The 18,859-nt window shown below is 57.9% G+C and overlaps 1 protein-coding gene and 1 pseudogene across 2 annotated transcripts; one reads left to right on the forward strand and one right to left on the reverse strand.

Moving 5' to 3' along the window:
- The first annotated feature begins 325 nt into the window (after positions 1 to 325).
- LOC117284368 lies at positions 326 to 438 on the forward strand (annotated as a pseudogene).
- A 1,707-nt stretch (positions 439 to 2,145) lies between these two features.
- Positions 2,146 to 18,800, reverse strand: Wdr5 (WD repeat domain 5). Of its 2 annotated transcripts, XM_010608925.3 has the most exons (14): positions 18,541 to 18,800; positions 16,804 to 16,964; positions 15,763 to 15,871; positions 15,478 to 15,551; positions 15,102 to 15,191; positions 14,924 to 15,013; positions 14,710 to 14,793; positions 11,481 to 11,536; positions 8,119 to 8,165; positions 5,653 to 5,728; positions 5,014 to 5,047; positions 4,718 to 4,792; positions 4,191 to 4,278; positions 2,146 to 3,740 (listed from the first exon to the last, which is right to left on the reverse strand). In XM_010608925.3, exons 2-14 carry the CDS (start codon positions 16,882 to 16,884, stop codon positions 3,640 to 3,642), a joined length of 1,005 nt encoding a protein of 334 aa, XP_010607227.1. In that variant the 5' UTR covers positions 16,885 to 16,964; positions 18,541 to 18,800; the 3' UTR covers positions 2,146 to 3,639. The 2 variants fall into 2 exon arrangements, with proteins under 2 accessions (XP_010607227.1, XP_019060767.1); XM_019205222.2 differs by lacking the exon at positions 18,541 to 18,800 and having other exon boundaries at positions 16,804 to 17,006.
- Between the last annotated feature and the right edge of the window lie 59 nt (positions 18,801 to 18,859).

The raw sequence follows: 18,859 nt of genomic DNA on the forward strand, positions 1-18,859 counted from the left end.
AGCGCTAGACGTGTCCCTGTGGGAAGTGCGCTTCCGCCCTGTTTTGTTTCCGGGTGAATCTGCTGCTCGGAGGAACGCGCTGGACTGCTGTTCCCCTCGGCTTCTGATTGGCTGGTTTTGTGAATTCATTATCGCAGAAAAAAATTGGGATTTATATCTTACACATTCAAGTTGATGAAGATTAGCAATGTAAATAGTTCAGGTGTTCCTTTTGCAGGGTCTTTTGCGCTAGTGAGTCCCTGTAGATAGGGGAAACAAACTCACCATCACTGTAAAGCTAAGGCGGTTCTAGGCCCATAAATACCGCGCGCGGGAAGACGGAGGTGTGTTGTATGAAAGGAGAGAAGGTTAGCACTCCCCTTGACAAGGATGGAAGAGGCCCTTGGGCCTGACAACACGCATACGGTTAAGGCATTTTCCAGCCGCACCAAGCCAGGTGGGAACTGGCGGGAGCATCAGCGTGGCCCAGAGCCTGAGCGGAACCCAGCTGTGCCTGGATCCCGAGCGCTCCTGCTGGTTTTGAAGTTGGGTTGGGTTGGGTTCTAGGACCAGGATCGAACTCGGGACCTTCCACAGCGTGGCTCCCCTGAGCTACATCCCCGCCCCGGCACCGCTCCTGCTGAATCCGTAACCCCCTCAGCACCTGGGTGCTTTCGGGACAGGGCGGCGCCGGGCTGCCACCAGGGTCCCTTTGGGCAACACCTGACTCAGCAGCAGCGAGGCAGCGAGTGGACCCTGCGGGGGAAAGGGAATCACGCAGACACCCTCCTCCTGTCTTCAAGTCCCCGAGGACGACTCAGTGGGACTCAGCGCGCACCTCGCTCCTTGCATTGGGGTCATCCGCGTGCTTCCTGGGGACCGAAAGGGAAACCCTGCAAGCCGCCACCTGTGCACGTCTCAGGCACGCAGTGTGCACAGCTTCTTGTGTTGGTGTCACACATGCGCGTGAACATGCCAGTGTGGCTGCACAGTGCATGCCAAAGAGCCTCATGGAGTGTGTGAAAGAACTTTTTTTTTTTTTCTAATATTAAGAACTGGGACCCAGGCGTGATGGCGCATGCCTGTAATCCCAGCACTGGGGAGGCTGAGGCAGGAGGATCGCTTTGAGTTCGAGACCAGCCTGGACTACATAGTGAGTTCCAGAACAGTCTCAACTAGGTAGTGAGACCCTGTCTCAAAAAACCAAAAAACAAAACAAAAACTGGGAAATCAGTATCAGGTCTTCGATCCAAGTTTTCTTCCAGGACTGGGGATTGAACCCAGGGCCTGCACTGAGCTACATCCTCAGCCCATTCTATTTTTTTTTTGAGACCAGGTCTTGCTAAGTTGCCCAGGATGGACTCCTGTGAGATTCCCAAGCATCAGGTTCACAGGCCACACCACCACGCTGGCTCCATTACAGAATCCCAGTAACGCTTCTGGACAGACGGCCCCTGCAGACACCCTGCATCCCCTGCTCACGTTGCCAGATGCCAGGGAACTGGACTCAAACCATCGGGGCCGGAGTGAGAACAGAGCCTTTCCTGAAGCAGGTGACAGGGACAAGGGTGCAGGACACTCCCGCCCGTGTCGGGAAGCCTCTGGATCTGACTTCTGCGGTGTTCCTGGGAGCTGTGCCAGCACGAGGTCTGTCCCCAGGGCGTGCGAAGACCCTGCGGGACAGCACTGCTTAGCATCTTTACCGTCTTGACACTGGCAGTAACGGAGGCAAAGGCACGGGCTTAGCGAGAGGGGCACTCTGGGAACACTGCCCACCCTCAGCACACCCAGCACAGAGAGGCGCCTGCCGCCGTGTCCGCCCTCCACGAGGCAGGTGAGTCTTCAGGGCCGCCCTCAAGGCCAGCTGTCTGGGAAAGTGGCCCACAGGACACACTCGCACCCAAGTCCAAAGCCACCTCCCCACAGAGGCCCTGGATACAGCCCCCGGGTGCTACACCCTTCGGGAGCAGAAACTCAATCCTTCATCAAAAGCCTTAAAAAGTCAGGCGTGGTGGTGCACACCAGGCTGAGGCCAGCCTGGGCTACAGAGCTTGTCCGTAAAAGCAAGGCAAAATGAAATTAAGTAAAAGCCAGTTTGCGCTGTTAGAAAAATAAAGTCTCATGGGACAAAATCACAAGACACAAAATCTTTACTTTGAAAAAGATGTATTTGTACATAAATCTACAACAGAGAGTTCAACTGTAGAAAAAATAAAACTATATTCAGGATACAGCGTTCAGCACAGCAAGCCCTGCCCCAGCAGGAAGGGCTCTACCCGGGACAAACGTCCTGCAGCAGCGTGACAGGTCCGTCACACAGGAGGCAGGCACAGGCCTCGGACCCTCCTCCCGCTGCTGCCACAATGGACGTGACAACCCGCATGTGTGCCTCCTGGTACAGCGAAATGGCACGAGCCTCTTCCTAAGTGCCTTCCAGGTTTCTTACCTCACACCACTGGACGGCAGGCACTGAGGATGCCCAGGTCCTGCCTGGCTGGGGACAGGGACTCGCTGTGAGTCCCCACAGGCCCAGCTCCCTGCTCTGGGCCCTCACAGATGACACTGGCTGGCCCCAAGGTCCCAAGTGCTGCGGATAGGGGATCCTGCAGGGTGACGTGCCTCACATCCCTGCAGCTCGCCCTCAGCCGTCTCCATGACGGCCACCACCTTCCAGCCAGGTCCCCATGCACACAGCCAGGCAGCAGTGGTGAGCCTGGCAGCTGCCTCTCCCCAGACCCGATCCCTGAGGAGCCACATGCCAGAGGCCCCGGCTGATACAGGGATGTGGGAGGCTCAAGTGACACCAAGGGCCCCCGGGGGTATCTCTGAGGGCACCAGGACGCCCAGCCTTGAGGGCAGCTCGTTCCCTCCCATGCTAGACACTGATGTGGCCTAGGATGCAGGTGACGGCCACCCACAGGCCCAAGAGGCCCACGGGAAGCACTGGGCCCTGGGCGCCACAGGAAGCCCGGCCGCCAATGAAAAGGGAGGAACCGGCTGGCAGCACCTCTGCAGGATGCCATTCCCCACCCGCCCAGGCCAAGCAAGTAATACACCAGGTGGAAACATGCTCCGTCGGAATGCAGGTGCCAGGAGCAAGTACAAAATCCCACCTTTTATTATAGTTTGTGCAGCTGCATGAACACCAGAGACAAGGGGACACGGCCTGCTATCGCTATGTGTCAGTGCCCGGCCCAGAACTCCTGATACAAAGGACTCAACACGGCAGGGACCTCACAACGCTTTGTGTTCCAGAAGACGAGAGAACGCGCTGGGCACTAATTCGGATGGGGATCGGTGAGCTGGCAGCGCCCACCGCCCTAGAAAGGGGACAGCGCTCGCTCGCACTGGATAGGAAAATATCAAAAATGTACAGAACAATTACTGGAAAAAACAACCCATGATAAATTGAACTTCGCTCTCTTGTAATAAAAAATTAAAAACTTTTGTGGCCTCTCAGCAAATGGACTGGGAACTCCTCCCTGGGCGAGGACAGAGCTGGCAAGAAACGTCCCAACAACGCCACAGCCTCCTGGGGTGCACATCCCTCGGCCCACCGTCCTCCGCGGCGCACGCAGGCAGCCACCTGGGCCCCACACCTGTGCCCCGCCATGCTTCTTGCCAACCGGTTGACCTCCGACAGTCCGGGTGCAGGAGGGCTTAGCAGTCGCTCTTCCACAGCTTAATGGTTTTGTCATTCTCTAAGGCGGCCGAGGCGATGATGTTCTCCGTGGGGTGACAAGCCGTTGAGATCACCACATCTGCGAACAGAGGTCAGGGTGCCCTCTCACCAAGGTCCACGGTAAACCAGGCCACAGCCTGGTTCCAACCACGAACCACCTCAGGGGCTCAGGTGTGCCAAGCATCCTGCTGGGCCAGGATCCCGGAACAGCGGCGGGCCCTCACGCCTGTCCACACGCCGTGTCCCGGCCGGCCGACCCTCCCGCCACTCACCCAACCCAGTGCAGTGCCAGGCCACCCCCGGTGCTCAGAACCTGCGTGGGTGGCTCTCTCAGCACCCAGGCGGCAGGCAGCCTGCGGCTCACCACACTGCCAGGCACAGGCCCCATCCACACAAAGGTCAGCCACGCAGGTGATGCGCAGGCAGGGGGGTGAGGAGGCGCAGGAGCACCTGGCAGCAACCCACAGCGGGGATGCAAGCGGTGGGGCGGGGGGGGAGCCACATCCCGAGCCACAACTACGCAGCCCACCTGTGTGGCCCTGCAGCTTCTGGACAATCTCCTTGGTCTGCAGGTTCCAGATGTACACCAGGTTGTCCTCAGAGCCAGACACGATCCACTGTCACAGCGGCAGACAAGCAGGGTGAGCGGACTAGGGCTCCTCTGTCCCGGCCCTCCGCCTCCTCACTGTGGCTCAGCTCAAACAAGCCACTGCCCATGTCGCCAGAGGAACCATGAGGGAGCCTCCAGGCTGCAAGCCACCCCTGGAGTTCCACCCTGAGGACAGAGTACTAGAACTCTAGCACTAGCCAGGCGTTGTCACGGGGTGGGGAAGGGCCTGTGGGGAGGTGGACTCCGCACACAGGACAGGAGCCCAGGGCCACCCCGTCACAGCCATACCCACACCCAACAGGGCCACCAGCCACCGGAAGAACAAGGGGATCCAGAAACAGGCAGAAGGCGTCCCAAACCCTGCCTTGCTGTGCCCCGACCCCTGGCGCGCTGTGGCGTCACTAAGTTGGGGCCAGGAAGCGGGGCTGCAGACAGAGCGTCCTCACCTTCCCGCCGGTCACGGAGAAATTGGCAAATATGCAGTACTTCTCGTTCTTGTGGCCCGTGTACGTCTTCAGGCACTGGAAGAGGTGACGGGGAGGACGTCAGGGTTCCGCACTTTGAGTGCTGTCCTCCGGCCAGGACCAAGCGATGCCCGAGCATGAACCCGCATTCCACAAGGACTCCAGTGCAGGCACCTCAGCAAGGCCGGGTACACCCGACCCACGCCCGAGGCCGCCCTCACCCAGCGTCAGCCCGGCCCAGTACACAGCAGACCAGGCCAGGGTGCCCCAGAGCTTACCTTCCCCTTGCTGTAGTCCCAGAGCTTCAGTGTGCTGAAAGACAAGACAGGGTGAGGGGCTGCCCACCACGGCACAACACAGCCACCTGCAGCACCTGGTTAAGACCAGCCAGCCAGGCACCCCGAGCCCCGTGAATCAATGACACCTGGAGCAAGCAGGAGACCCTCCCAACTCTGCAGCTTGGACTCGGCGGCTGCGGGTATCCTCTGCGAGCACAGTAGCCGGCCTCCAGGAGGCAGGGAGCCCAAGGGTGCCGGAAACTCCGGCATAGATCCCACGGCAAACTGTATCCTGCCCGGGAAACCGCCAACAGTGCACCCTCAGAGGAGCCGGGGCCACACAGAACAGGCACACAGGAGCTAGCCAGAGCTGCAAGGGCCACTCAGGGAGCAAGAGGGTGACGGTGACAGTGCACTGCTGTCACAGTTAAGAGCCAGGGGCAGCTCAGACAGCACCGCCCAGCACAGGCCAGGCTGGGTCCGGCTCCCCACCCCACAAGGCAGAGAAGCTCGAGGTGCCCAGAAGTCGGAGCGAAGAGGCCCACACACCCCAAGCAGGCTGCACCCAACTCTCAGGCCGGAACTGGTAAGGCCCCTCAGCCTCCTAGGCACGTGGCTGCCCAGGGACAGAGCTCTTACTTGTCTAGCGTGGCCGCCAGGATGTATTTGCCGTTGGGAGAGAACTTCACGAAGGACACGGGTGGATTGTCGTCGTCTTCGTTGGAAATGAGAGACTGTGAGTACAGTGGGGGCAGGACCAGCTCCCCACCACCGTGTCACCGTGCGGGACAACTTCGTGAGAGTGCTGCCACCGGTAACACCGTCACCACCCAAGGAGCCCACAGCGACACCAACACCTCTCCCCACCCTGTGCCAGTGTGCGCGTCCTCGGGGCCTCTCAAACTTCCTTAGATGCCAGGGCTGCAGGAGTGAAGGGCTGGAGGCAAGAAACACTGGGTCCCCGGGCCTTTTGTGTGACAGTCACTGCCACCACGCAGAACGTCTGCCAATGCCCAGGAGGCTGAGAACCCTGGCTGCTGGGGAAATGGCCCATGCCGTCCTGGGCAGCAGCCTCAGAACCGTGGCCCCTCTACTCCCAGCCCTGGCTCTAAGATCAGCCCACGGCCTGCGGCCAGGGGAGCTGCCTGGCCACAGCTGAGGGACGACGCAGCGCCATCCTTGCTGCCAGACCGGGCGCCTGCCCTCGCCCTGCCCTGGGGCAGCTGTGCACACTGCCAGACCCTTGGCGTGCCCCGAGCACACCCATTACCACGGACTCGCCGCGGCCCCGGCTCCCTCCGTCTGGTCAACCACACTGGAAAGGCACACAAGACGGTCACAGGAGGGCCCTGCTGTCCAGTGCTGTAACTCCCACACCGCACAGCGCTCCCAGACTCCCCACACCTCTCCCTCTCCTGTGCAAGCCCAGACCACACTGAGCATGTGGACCCCAGCTGGCAACCACACCAGCTGGCTGCAGCCCTAGGGGCCAAGCAACCACAGGTCAAAAATATTGGCAAATGCCAGGGATTTAGCTCAGTGGGGCCACACCTGCTTCAAAAACACAAGGTCCTAAATTCAATCCCTGGTACTGGGGTAAAAGAACAATACAAAAATACTTTAGAAATAAAAGCCGGGTGCTTCAGCAAGCACCTATAATCCTGTAATCAAGCACTCAGGAGGCTGAGGCAGGAGGACCACCCTGAGTTCAAGGCCAGCCTGGGCTACACAGGGAGACCCAGTCTCAAACCCACCCCCCAAGTACTGCAGAGATAAGACATATTCCAGATCTCAAAAAGCAAAACATGCTGGGCATGGTGGCACACGCCTGTCATCCCAGCACTCGGGAGGCTGAGGCAGGAGGATCGCTGTGAGTTCGAGACCAGCCTGGGCTGCATAGTGAGCTCCAGGTCAGTCTCAACTACATAGTGACACCCTGTCTCAAAAAACCAAAAATAAAAAAAAATAAAACATAAATCTGCCCCCAACCAGCACTGCCTTGAGCACGGCGAATGTACTGCCAGGGAGTCACCTGGCCACAGCCACCACCCCCAGTCCCACGACAGGCTACGAGGGCAGCTCACACCTGTGCACACTGTCCTTAACGCCCCCCCACCACTGCACTTATCAGTGTCACCACCCACGTACAGAGGCCACTATAATACAGCACGCGCTTCCAGCCAGGCTGCACTCCAGAGCCGCGTTAGTGATGGAGACGTCACACTAGCCACAAGGCTGAAGCTCGGAGCACAGGCCGTGCAGCTCACAGGGACCGCTCCGCCTCCGAGCTGCAGGACAGCAGCTGTACCACCTCTAACAAAGGTGCAAGCACCCTACTCGTGAGCCGGGGCGGACACGATCCCAGGGGACAGCACTGACCTCCGGGATCTGGGAGGGATGTGTAACAGTCACTCTGGGCACAAAGGGTGGGAAGTCGGGATGGGGCAGGCAAGAGGATGCTTCTGGCACCAAGCACCTGCACCCCACTCACTCCAGGACCAATCCTGAGGCCCCTCCTAAAGCCCCACCCACGCGGTGTCCTGGTGAGAAGACTTGGACACGAGAGCCCACGGCCCATGCAGAGGGGTGGCAGATAACCTCTGCAGCAAAAGAAGAGGCCATCGGGACCCCACTCCTAGCCCTGCCACACCTTCATCCAGGGAGAGAAAGAGGCACAGTCCTGGTGGCTCCCTTCCCTGCCACCTGGCAGGCCCAGGCCATCATGAGGCTCCACTGGCACCAGGGAACTGGCCTCCAAACCCCCACACTCCTGAGCAGGACCCTTCCAGGCCGCTGCTCCCACCCCAGGGTCACGTAGGCCTCCCCACCCTCCGGTATCCCTACTTCCTGCACAGGTGAAGGCTCCAGCACTAGGTGTCTGGGGACCCCCGAGGGGACCTGACAACAAAAGGCCAAGGACCCCAAGGCACCAAAGGTTCAGGGAGGAACCGGTGCCCTGAGCTAGCAAGGAGGTGCTGGCAGAGGTAGGAATGGGAAGTGGGCCCAGGGCAGGGCAGGGCAGGGCAGGAGGGCACAGAACAGGCAGGCGGGGAAGATCCAGGGCCAAAGCCAGAGGCCGACGGGCAACCCGCAGGGCACACTCACCAATGAGTGTCTTCAGGCACTGGCCGGACGCAGTGTCCCAGATGCGGCTGCAAAGCAAGAACAGAACGCGTAATGAAACAGCGACCGCAAGTGGCCCATGGCCAGGCCCTACACACTCCCTGCACATCATCTTTAACACAAGCTGGTCTGCACCCCCAGGGCCTCCCACCCCTGCCCTTCTGAGGCCCACTGCCAGCACAGGGTGCTCCCACACGGATGAGCAGCAACGAACACAGTCAAAGGCCACCATTCCGAGGGTGCAGGTGGGGCTCGGAGCTCCTTCAGGGCCAGCACACACATCCTGGATTCGAGTCCTACTGTGCACTGTCTCAGCACCAACACTTCCAGGCAGTCATGGCAGGGCGCTGGCTGAGCACACAGACAGACCGTTCGCTGAGATGAAACTGCACTCCCACCCCAGCCTCCGCACCGACCCAAGGGCCCCCGGGGCTACTCCATGGCCCAGCCTGTCCCTGTGCCTCCTCCTGTGCTCAGCCACCCCTACTCCTCTCTGCCAGACTCCAGAGCAGAGCAGGCCGCACTGGGCTCCACTGGGAGCCATGAGCCCAGCACCGCTCTGGCGGGGGACACCGACCACCTTCCTGAATCCAGCCGGTGTTTGCTTTATTAGCCTTATGCAAGTTTCCTCACTTTTCCACTCTTTCCCCTTTGAGGTTCCCAGGCTCCCATGGCTCTGGCGTGCTTTCTTCTCTCATGTGGGGATGAGGGGGCCTGGGGACTGAGCCCAGATTTACACACACCCTAGGTAAAGCACCTCCAACACTGAGCTATGTTCCTGCCCTCTGTTGTGAGGTAGAATCTTGCTGAACTGCCTAGGCTGGGCTCAAACTTGTGATTCTCCTGCCTGTACACAGCTGGGTTTACAGATGTGTGCCACAGCAGCCAACTACTTTTAAAATTTGGGGGACAGCAACCCATTCGGGACCCCTTCTGTCTCTCAGGAGCTACTCCATTCCTCATTCCGACCCCCAATAAATTTTTCTACTCAACCTCTGTTGCTTAGAATTCGTTCCTCGGGCTGGGGATGTAGCTCAGTGGCACTGCACCCACCTTGAAAGCACAAAGTCCTAAGTTCGATCCCCAGTAGCAAAAAAAATTCATTCTTCAACTTTGGGAAACACAAATTTGGTGTACCCAACGTTTTTAGGTTAGGGTTACACACTTTCCCCCACATCATCTTGGTGGTCCCACCAAGATCTTCAGAACAGATTGCCAAACTCCAAGAGATCATGCAGGTGGAACCAGCAACAAAGGCGCCAGAGTCCTTTCACCAGGACCCACCAGCTCGACCTTGTGCAGAGTTCATCACTGCAAGGGACCTTAGGTAGCCCTTGGAAGAAGGCCCTGACTGCAGGCTCCAGGCAGCTGGATGGAAACTCTGCCCCTCTCCCCTAAGCGAAGTCAGGCACAGCTCTTCAAGGGCTATTGGACAGCCACACTAGGTGGAAACAGTCCGCAGTCAGTGCAGACGGAGGATGAGAGAGCAGCAGAACTCGCTGGACCATCTGAAGATTAACATCACAATGGCCACTTTCACACACTTCCCTAAGGAATCCTGAGACCCATCGCTGGTGATGGGCCACCCTCTCCTACCCACCAAGACTGACCACAGACTACTGCTGAGGTTAACGGCGCCATCCATTAGCCAAGTGGCTGCCTTGTAGCTTTACTGCTTGATTGTAGTCTGAGCCACATTGTACCCAGCCATGGTGACTGTCTGTTCGCTCTCTCAGGACGTGGGCTGGTGGGCAACCCGGTCAGAACCTCTCCTGTCACTCAGGAACCAGTCCTATTCCCCAATAAATTTGCCTACTCTTAAAAAAATAAGAAAGTGAACCTGGGGAGAGACTTTTTACAGCCCGAGTTGTTCCCGGCGACAAATGGGCAGGCACATGGCTCACAGGGTGATGGCTTCTGCCTCAGCTGCTATTGCCCAGAGGAAGCTGTGTGCCCCGGCCTAGCTCCGAGCCCCCCACAGCATGGGCAATGGACAACACCCGCGGGATGGGGACCTCTGGGTGCCGCCTCTCCTGCCCTCCTAGAGTCTTGTCGGAAGTAAGTTCCAGTACCCACGAGTGACACTGTGACACACAGGCAAGCAGATGGCGGAACAGAAGCTCCATGCGGCTTCTTGCCTTCCATGAGGCAGTCACTTAGAAAGGACAGAGGGGCTGAGGGCAGCTCCACTGGTGTGGAGCCCAGCGCAAAAAACGTGCTGGGGTATAGACCCTGCACTATGGAAAATGTCCCACCGCTGAGCCTGCAATCCCCACACCGGCTCAAAGCGAACAAACACAGGGCTTGGGGTGCAGCTCTGCAGAGGCCTGGGCCCAATCTCCATCATCACAGGGCATGGCCCTCCCGTCTCTGGGCAGCCGCACTGCTGGGCCTCCTGTCAACACCTGTCCTGCTCAGAGAACCCTAGCCCCACACTCTAGGTTGTCTCTTACAAGCAGCATGGATTCAAAGGGTTTTTAAAACCCAAACTCAACAGTCTGTTTAATGATTTTATTTTTGAGGTTGTACTAGGAATTGAACCACTGAGCTTCAGTCACAGCTGTTCTAAAATTTTACTTTGAGTCTGGGCTCAAACTGCAATCCTCCTCCCTCAGCCTCCCAGAGGGATAGAATTACAGGCGTGTGCCACCACGCCTGGCTCTCCACAGCATTTAATGAGGGTATTCAGACAGGCCTCAGCCACTGACACCCAATGCACTGCACTCCGATATCACTGCCTCAGTCTGTTGGTTTGTTTTTTTGTTTGTTTCCCAGCATCAGGTATCAAACTTAGGACCTTGAGCTTAGGAGGTAGGTGCAGCACCACTGAGCTACATCCTTGGCCCTGTTGGTTTTTTGTTTGGTTGTTTTTTGTTTTTTGTTTTTTCACCGGGAATCAAACTCAGGTCCTTGCATACTTGCAAGGCAGGCGGCGGAACCACAGAGCTAAATCCCCAGCCCTTCACTGCATCACACTGTACTTTGGCCGTGCGTCAGTGAAACCCTCTAGTCCCTGCTCCTTCACTCACCAGGAAATCCTGGTCTCCTGCCGCCATCACCCCCACGGTCTGCTCTCCCACTACCCGCTTCCGGGGACCTCTAGGTCCCCTACAGTGCCTGTGTCCAAACCTCCACCCAGACCGCACAGGACCTCCTCGAGACTGAGCTGCGGGGCCCCCACGACTCCTATGGGACCCGCAGGCCGCACCTGCGCTCCCCCAGCTGCCCGCCTGGCCCTATGCACACACCAGCACACAGCCCCACACAGGCCAGTCGCCAAGCATCACGGCCCAGCAGGCCCGAGCGGGTTATGCTGCGACGGCACCAAGGAGATGCACACTCACCAGAGGCCGTCGTAGCTGCTGGAAACTATCAAGGATCCGTCACGATTAAAATGGACCTGGGAATCAGCAGAGAGGAGAACAGAGACTTACCTCCCAGCGCTTGGCGCCCTGCACCCCAGGGGACGCCTTCCCACTTGAGAACACGCGCCCTTCCTTTCAAGCCTGCTTCCTTCCAGGGCGCTGCCAGGACCCAGGAGCGAGAAGGGAGACAGTGGCTTCCTGAGGTGCCCAGCACGGTCACCCGAACCCACACCTGCAGCTCCACATGGGTGCTACGGTCTGGGTCTAGATGTCCCCAGAGCCCCCTCGGTCACAGGGTTTGTTCGGGGAGGCTGGATCTATGGTATGATGCTGGGATTAGGGTTGTGATTGTTAACCAGTCCACAGATTGGCTTGGCACTGCCCTAATCCCAGTAGTTTGAGTAAGAAGGGCAGAAAGACGCTGTTAAGGTTCTCTTGCTGCTGTGGCTACCGTGCGGGCGCCATAAACAGCTTCTCCTCTGCGACACCCCTCTGCCTGGGAGCCAGCCAGTCACAGACTGAAACCTCCACAAACTGAGCTAAATAAACCCTTTCTCCTTTAACTTCCGGCGGCAGGTATTTTGTCTCAGGCAGGAGAGAAAGGTAACTAACACAGTGGGCAACCGTGACATGCGCTGCTAAGCCAGAACCAGTCCCACCACCGAGTCCAGGCGGCTTCCAGCTCTGTCACTTGCGCACTGTGAGGACAGCCTTAGCCCAGGCAGTCAACAAGGCCCTAACATCCAAAGAGTGATGATCCAAGCCTGAGCCACACCCCTCAGGAACCACAAGAAGCAGGACTCCAGAGCTGTCCCAATGCAATGTGTATGAGTGCCACCAGGACACCTGGGACTCAGGCAGGGAGCCTCCAGGGTGGCCCCAACCACCCACTCTGCCTGGACCCTGACCCGCTCACCCCAGGAAAGGGACAGCAGACTCCGACCACGACCCCTCTTATAACCGAGTTGTTTCCACTTTTTCCTGTTTTATTCTTCCCAGAAGTGAATCTTAGCAGGAAGAAATGGAATAAGTCAGGAACCAAAGTCTAGCAAGAATCTCTGTGTCTGAGTCCTGGGCAGGTGTGGCGCGGGACATGCCAGCTGGCTTCTCATTGCAGTGAAACCTTTCCTCTGGGAAATGAGGCCAAGAGGAAGCTCCAGGGCCGCCCATGCCTAGGGGCCGGGCTGCCTGCACTCCCTGCCCAGCGAGCTGCTCCGCCCTGGGCTGCCCCAGGAGGCAGTAACCTGGTCCTCCACCCCGAGCTGCCAACACACAGGATGCCCACAGAACCTCATGTGGCCAGATCTGCATACAGCTGGGATCCCTGGGCTGCTACAGCACTGAGCAACAACGTGATCTGTTTCTCATGCCCACTTGGATCTGAGGAGGCTTTCCAAACTGAACCTCATGTGGCCAGATCTGCATACAGCTGGGATCCCTGGGCTGCTACAGCACTGAGCAACAACGTGATCTGTTTCTCATGCCCACTTGGATCTGAGGAGGTGCTTTCCAAACAAGTGAGATGGCCACTGCGCGCCCGGGGGCTCCACAGAGAAACACAGCCACTACCTTCAAGGTCTGCTATGGCCTCTGAGCTCCTGACTGGTGTGGGGTGAGGTGGCACATGCCTATAATCCCAGCACTTGGGAGGCTGAGACAGAACTATCTCTGTGATACAGAGGCCACCATGGGCTATATAGTGAGTTCAGGACTAGCACAAATTACAAAGAGAACCCTGCCTCAAAAAAGAAAGTGACAGGTGACATCGATCTGCCTAACCCAAACAATGCACCCAAGACAGCCTCCCACTCGACCCTGCCAGTGTGTGGATGCCCCAGGCTGGCAGCTCCAAAGCTGTTCAAAGTGTCCCTACCTGTCCCACTGTCCCAGCTGTCCTGGCAGTAGCTCTTGCAGCACCAGCTGCTGCACTCTACCCAGCTGGCTGCCAACCTCTCAAAAGTCCTCAACTCCCAGCAACAGCTCTATGAACACAGGCACCTTTTGTAATCGTGGCCTAGCGGGGGGAGAAACAGCCGGGGCCCGGTCCACCTCTGACCTGCAGACCACGCACTGTGCATGGCCCAGCCTGGCAAAAGCAGCAGAGGCCCCTTGGGTCCAAGAATGCAGCTCAGCTCACCCATGCAATGAGAGTGAAGACACAGAAGGCAGGGCCAGGGTGCAGGCACCTATACACTGAGGTGGGAGACGGCAGGGGCTATGCCCTGTCACTCATAAACACAGGCATGGAGGGACAAGCTGTAGGCAAGCTTGAGAAATCCCGGGAGGACTCAGCTCCTGGCAGTTGGCCCATGGGCTCTCGGGTTTTCTCCTCCACCCAGTCTGCTGCCTCTCAGGGAAGCGGCGCCTGCACTCTGCAGGATGCCTGCTGGACACCTGCCTGTCTCAGGAGACCCAGTGCTATCCCAGGCCACAGTTCACGTCCCACTGTGCATTGAACGTACCCCACCCCGGGGAAAGTCAGCTCCACCCTGTGGCCAGGTGTGGCCGTGGAGGGCAGGGGTGGCATCGGGTCAGGCTGGGCCTATGCCCCACCTCACCCCCGTGAGTGATACCTCCATGCCAGAGGGGCCCTGGCATTAGCAGTGGCTCCACACACAGGCCATCTCGTCTCTCCAGTATATGTGGTCTCAGGCCTGACAAAAGCCTTCCAGCTGTTAAAGCTTAAAACTCCCACACCTCTAGGACTAAGAAAGAAAAAAGTCCCCCACCACCCTTCTCTCCAGGTAACATGGGCACGGCCAAGGACCAGCTGCAGACTCTCTTGTCAACACAGGAGCCTCTGCCACGACTGTGGGGTACTGAGGACTGAAGCCAGGGCCTCTGGACGCTAAGGAAGCTCTCCCACCAGGCACAACCCAGCCCCAGGACACACAGCACGTGACATCGCTGTGGACACTGGGGCGGCGTCTATGCGGCAGGATGTGGGCCAGGCAGCATGGGCTCTCCAAGGGCTCATGCTGGCAGCCCACGCCCCGCTCAGGTCGTCCCCTTCGCCCCATGCATCAGAGCCCCTCCACTTGAACTCCCCTCCCTGTGATCGCTCCCGCTCCACCTTCTAAGCGGCCACCCCATTCTGTGAGCAGCTCAAGACACCCTGGCCTTTCGGTCTCCCCACAGGCACCACTCATAACAGCACAAGCTGAGCAGACCTAAGGCTGGAGCCACATCCACACAGCAGGGCACTTACAGCCGAGACCGGGTCGGAGTGAGCAGGCAGCGTCTTGAGGCACTTCCCTGTCTTCACGTCCCAGATCCTCACGCTCTCATCAAACTGGAGAGAGAGGAGATCAGAGGCTGCCGAGGCGAGGCAGGCACGGTGCCCCAGAACTGGACTGCCGCAGCCTGGAAGCACAGCCCGCCACCCCCGCCACCTGGAGGGGAGGAGAGGGCAGCGCACTTACAGACCCTGAGACGATGAGGTTGGACTGCGGGTTGAAGTTGCAGCAGAAGACATAATTGCTGTGACCCTTCAGGGTCTTCAGACACTTTCCCTAGAGCGGCAGGGCCAGGCGGTGAGGCCGGGGTCCTGGCTCATCCGCCCCACCCCGTGCCCGCCCTGGGGGAGGACACACCACTTACAGAGCTCACATCCCATATCTTCAAGGTCTTGTCATCCGAGGCAGACACGAGGAGGTTAGAGTCTGACGACCAGGCCACATCGGAGATTCCCTTGGGGAGGAACACATGGGGCTGCCATCTCAGGTGGGACAAAGCCCCAAACCCCAAACATGCACCAAAACCCCCGGGAAGGCCTCTAGCTAGTGACTGCCACATGGGAGGCAGGCACAGGGCCCAGAGCAAAAGGCCACTCTTGGTGGCTCTGCCAGGCAGATGCTCAACCACCAGGGCTCAAAGTGCCTGCACCAAAAACACAAAAGGCAAACACCACAAAGGAAGACGGTGGGCTGCCCCGTCTGCCCAACAATGAGCACTGCGAGTCTCACGGGGCACCTACCAGCTTGTGGCCTGATATGGTCTTCTCAAACTTCCCGTCATATGCACCCCAGATTTTAATGAGTTTATCAGCAGCTGAAAGAGATGAAGAACTGGGGCTCAGACAGAACCTGGACTGTCCCCACATCGAGCCCCGGGCACCAGCATGGGTGGCTCAGGAAGCCTCTGGGCATGGCCACCTAGAAGGGCCAGGGGCAGTGGCTGCCCAGCCCCAGAGGGGCACAAGGCAGGGCAGTCAGGGAGCACCACCCCAGCCAGCTCTCCCAGCTACTGAGCCCATACACACATGAGCTTGCCAACCACTCTCCGTTAGGGCTGAACTTCACGGACGACACGGCTTTCGTGTGGCCAGCCAGGGTAAACTTCAAGGCGTAGTTTGGTTTCACAGGAGTCGGCTGTCGGAATGAGAAAACAACTGAAGCAGGCCCAAAGCAAGCACCACACTGCCTTCAACTGCCTCCACTCTCAATCACACTCTACCCGCACAGCGAGCACCCACCAGAAGCCACTGTCTGTCTCTTCTCTCCCCCACCCAGCAAGGAGGCTCCAACTCTGAGCCAGACCACCAAGATCCCTGGGGCCCATCATGCCCCACCCAGCACCTGACCCTGCCACTGCACTGGGGGAGCGGGGTGCAGAACCGCTGAAGGCCCTGCTTCCTGTCACCAGGGCAGGGACAGACAGACCTGCCTAGGCACCCAAACTGTGGGGTAAGGTTGGGGCGCGTATTCAGAGATAGTCTCTGCGTCCTCCAGAATCCTATGTCCAGGACCAAGAATCTGGTTTTTGTCTTTTTGTGGCACTGCTAATCAAAGACAGGGGCACTCTACTACTAAGCTCCATTCCCAGGCCCTTTTTATTTTTTTTTATCAAGACAGAATATAGTATTATTGTATGATCAGATTGGCCTCTAACTCATAATTCTCCTGTCTCAGCCTCCCAAATAGTTAGGCTTACAGGCAGGAACCACCACACCCAACTAGGAATGTGTATGTACGTATGTATGTATGTATTTATCTGGGGTACCAGGGTTCAAACTCAGGACCTTGTGCTTGCTTGCAAGGCAGGTGGCACCACTGAGATAAATACCCAGTCCCTAGAAACGTGTATCTCGGATAAGGGTCCTTTCCTCCAGGATGAAGGGTTGGGGAAGCCCTATGTGGCCTGTCAAAGGCACACATTATATCATGCGGTCGATAAGTAAGGCTGGCAGCACATCTAATCTAGTCTGGGAGATGGGACTGATGGGCTCACAGTCACAGCTCCGAGGAACCTGTCAAGTCTACTTGCCCCAGAGGCTCCCCAGGGGCTCCCAACGGGTACAAACCTTGCTCTGTGTGGCCGAGGAGGAAGGGGTGGGCTGTGCCCTCGCAGCCTCTGTCTCCGGCTTCTTCTCCTCCGTGGCCATGGCGCTGAAGCCCACAGGAAGCCACGGATCGGTTCACAATGGAGGAGGCCGTCTACTGGTCAAACCCTGAAGCGGGGGCCCTGGAAACAAATCATGTTGTAAGAAACTGACTTTCTAGCCGAAGGCACAGCTCTATGGTAGAGTACTTACCTAGAACCATAAATCCCTGGGTTCTATCCCGAGCACCAAAAAAAAGCTAATTTCCAGGAAAAGGGACAAAGAAGACAAACATCTGACCAGCATATTCTGCCCTGCAGCAAATAAATTATTCCAAACCAGAGAAGCTGACCATTCCCAACTCCAGGCTAAGACATGGCTACTCTGCCCCTTCAGTGTGATCATAAGACAGACCCACCCTCAAGAGAGCTTTCTGTGGTTTCCAGACATCTGCAGAAGTGAGCATGGGGCCGGCAAACAAGATGCAAGCTGACACACTGAAAAACCCAAAGGCTTCGGGAAAGAAAGCAAGCCACAGGGAGACTGAGCTTTCGGGTACAGATGCTCAGAAGCTTGTCCAAACCCTGAAGTGTACCCAAAGGACATGACCTCATAATGCCTTGCAGTGGCCTTTGCTGGCACCCCACAGGCTGAGATTTGATTCGAGGCTGTCTTCCAGGGCACCTGCAGCCTGCAGAGCTCTCCTCGCCAGCACAGCCCTACAAGCCGGCCACAGGAGCAAAAAACAAGGAGACTGGGCCTCTGGAATTTCCACACCCTCCCTCCTCGGTCACAGCCTCCAGCACAGCAGAAAAAGTTGCAAACAAGACTAACTCTGCAGGAGAGGAGGAATGTTGGGTGCTGTGAGGAACACTTATAATCCCAGCACTAGGGAAGCTGAGGCAGGAAGATTTCCTGGAATCTGAAGCCAGCCTAGGCTACCTAGTGAGATCAAGGCCTGAACTACACAAGGGAGACCCTGTCTCAAAATACAAAAATAAAGAGAGGACTGCAGCTCAGTCCAGTTTTGCTTGGAAAAGTACAATCCAAAACATGCACAGCCAGCAAGTGCTTCCTCTGTGCCAGCAACAGACCCCACTACCTGAATACATCTCAGGAAAGCACACTGGGTATCTCTGAAACAGGGGAAGCAGGGAGGGCCACCGAGCCACAGAGAGGAGCTTGCAAATGCCACTAGCCATTGCAGTCCCCACAGCCAGCTCTGTTTCCAAGCTAGTAACTGGTTTGTGCAATATAAATTCTTGCTTAGAGCTTAAAACTGAAAGCTTGCACAGGTGCCCAGGAAAAGTACAGGCCACTGAAAAAGAGGATGTGTCAAAGTCTTCCTGGCCGAGGGGGGCGAAAACACCCACTGCATATACCTGCAGCGGATTCTGGCCCAAGGATGGATGCAGGCACCAGGCGCCCAGGGACTGGGAGGGTGTGTGTGGCCACAGCGCTCTCCAGGGACAAAGCTCTGGTGCCCAGTAAGAGCCAGCTGCTTGGCGTTTATCCTCCACACCACCCGGCTGTGCCCGAGCCACCCCACAGGCGTCTTCTCCTTCGGGGGCTGGACAGGCGGCGGGCGAAGGCCGAGGAGACCCTGGCACCCTGCCCTACCCTACCCTACCCTAGCAGACACCAGGGGCAACAGACGCCTCGGGTCCTGGTCTCTAGAGCAGACTGCAGGAGCTCCTTCAGGCCTAGAGCAGGACTTACCTGGAGATGGGTGGGCTGCCTTCGGGAGAGGAACACCACCTGGTTGGTCTTAAGCCTCCCGATCTCAAAACATTAGCATGTTAAACCAACCAACCCAGTTCCCACAGTCTTGGCGGGGCCCGCGGCTGGGCATCTTCCCGGGAAGGCTCGGGTGTCTGAGCTGGGACAGTTCGCGAGCAAGGGGAAGCTTGGTGAGCGGCTTTAGTACGCGGCTTTTAGTCCGCGGCGAGCTCGGCCGCCCGGCCTTCAGCACACACCCCGGGCCCGAGAACATGGGGGGAGAAAGGACCCCGCGGCCGCGGCAGGCACCCAGCGGAGA

The sequence above is a fragment of the Fukomys damarensis genome, unplaced genomic scaffold (assembly GCF_012274545.1).
Source record: "Fukomys damarensis isolate Sample0158 unplaced genomic scaffold, DMR_v1.0_HiC HiC_scaffold_36, whole genome shotgun sequence".
NCBI lineage: Eukaryota > Metazoa > Chordata > Mammalia > Rodentia > Bathyergidae > Fukomys > Fukomys damarensis.

Excerpts from the sequence above, each read along its gene's own strand:
- Wdr5 (XM_010608925.3), bottom strand. The coding sequence starts at position 16,884 with ATGGCCACGGAGGAGAAGAAGCCGGAGACAGAGGCTGCGAGGGCACAG. Across the intron at positions 15,014-15,101 it reads AGATATGGGATGTGAGCTCT|GGAAAGTGTCTGAAGACCCT; the intron begins GTAAGTGGTGTG and ends CTGCCGCTCTAG. Across the intron at positions 5,048-5,652 it reads CTGGCGGCCACGCTAGACAA|CACACTGAAGCTCTGGGACT; the intron begins GTAAGAGCTCTG and ends CTTGTCTTTCAG.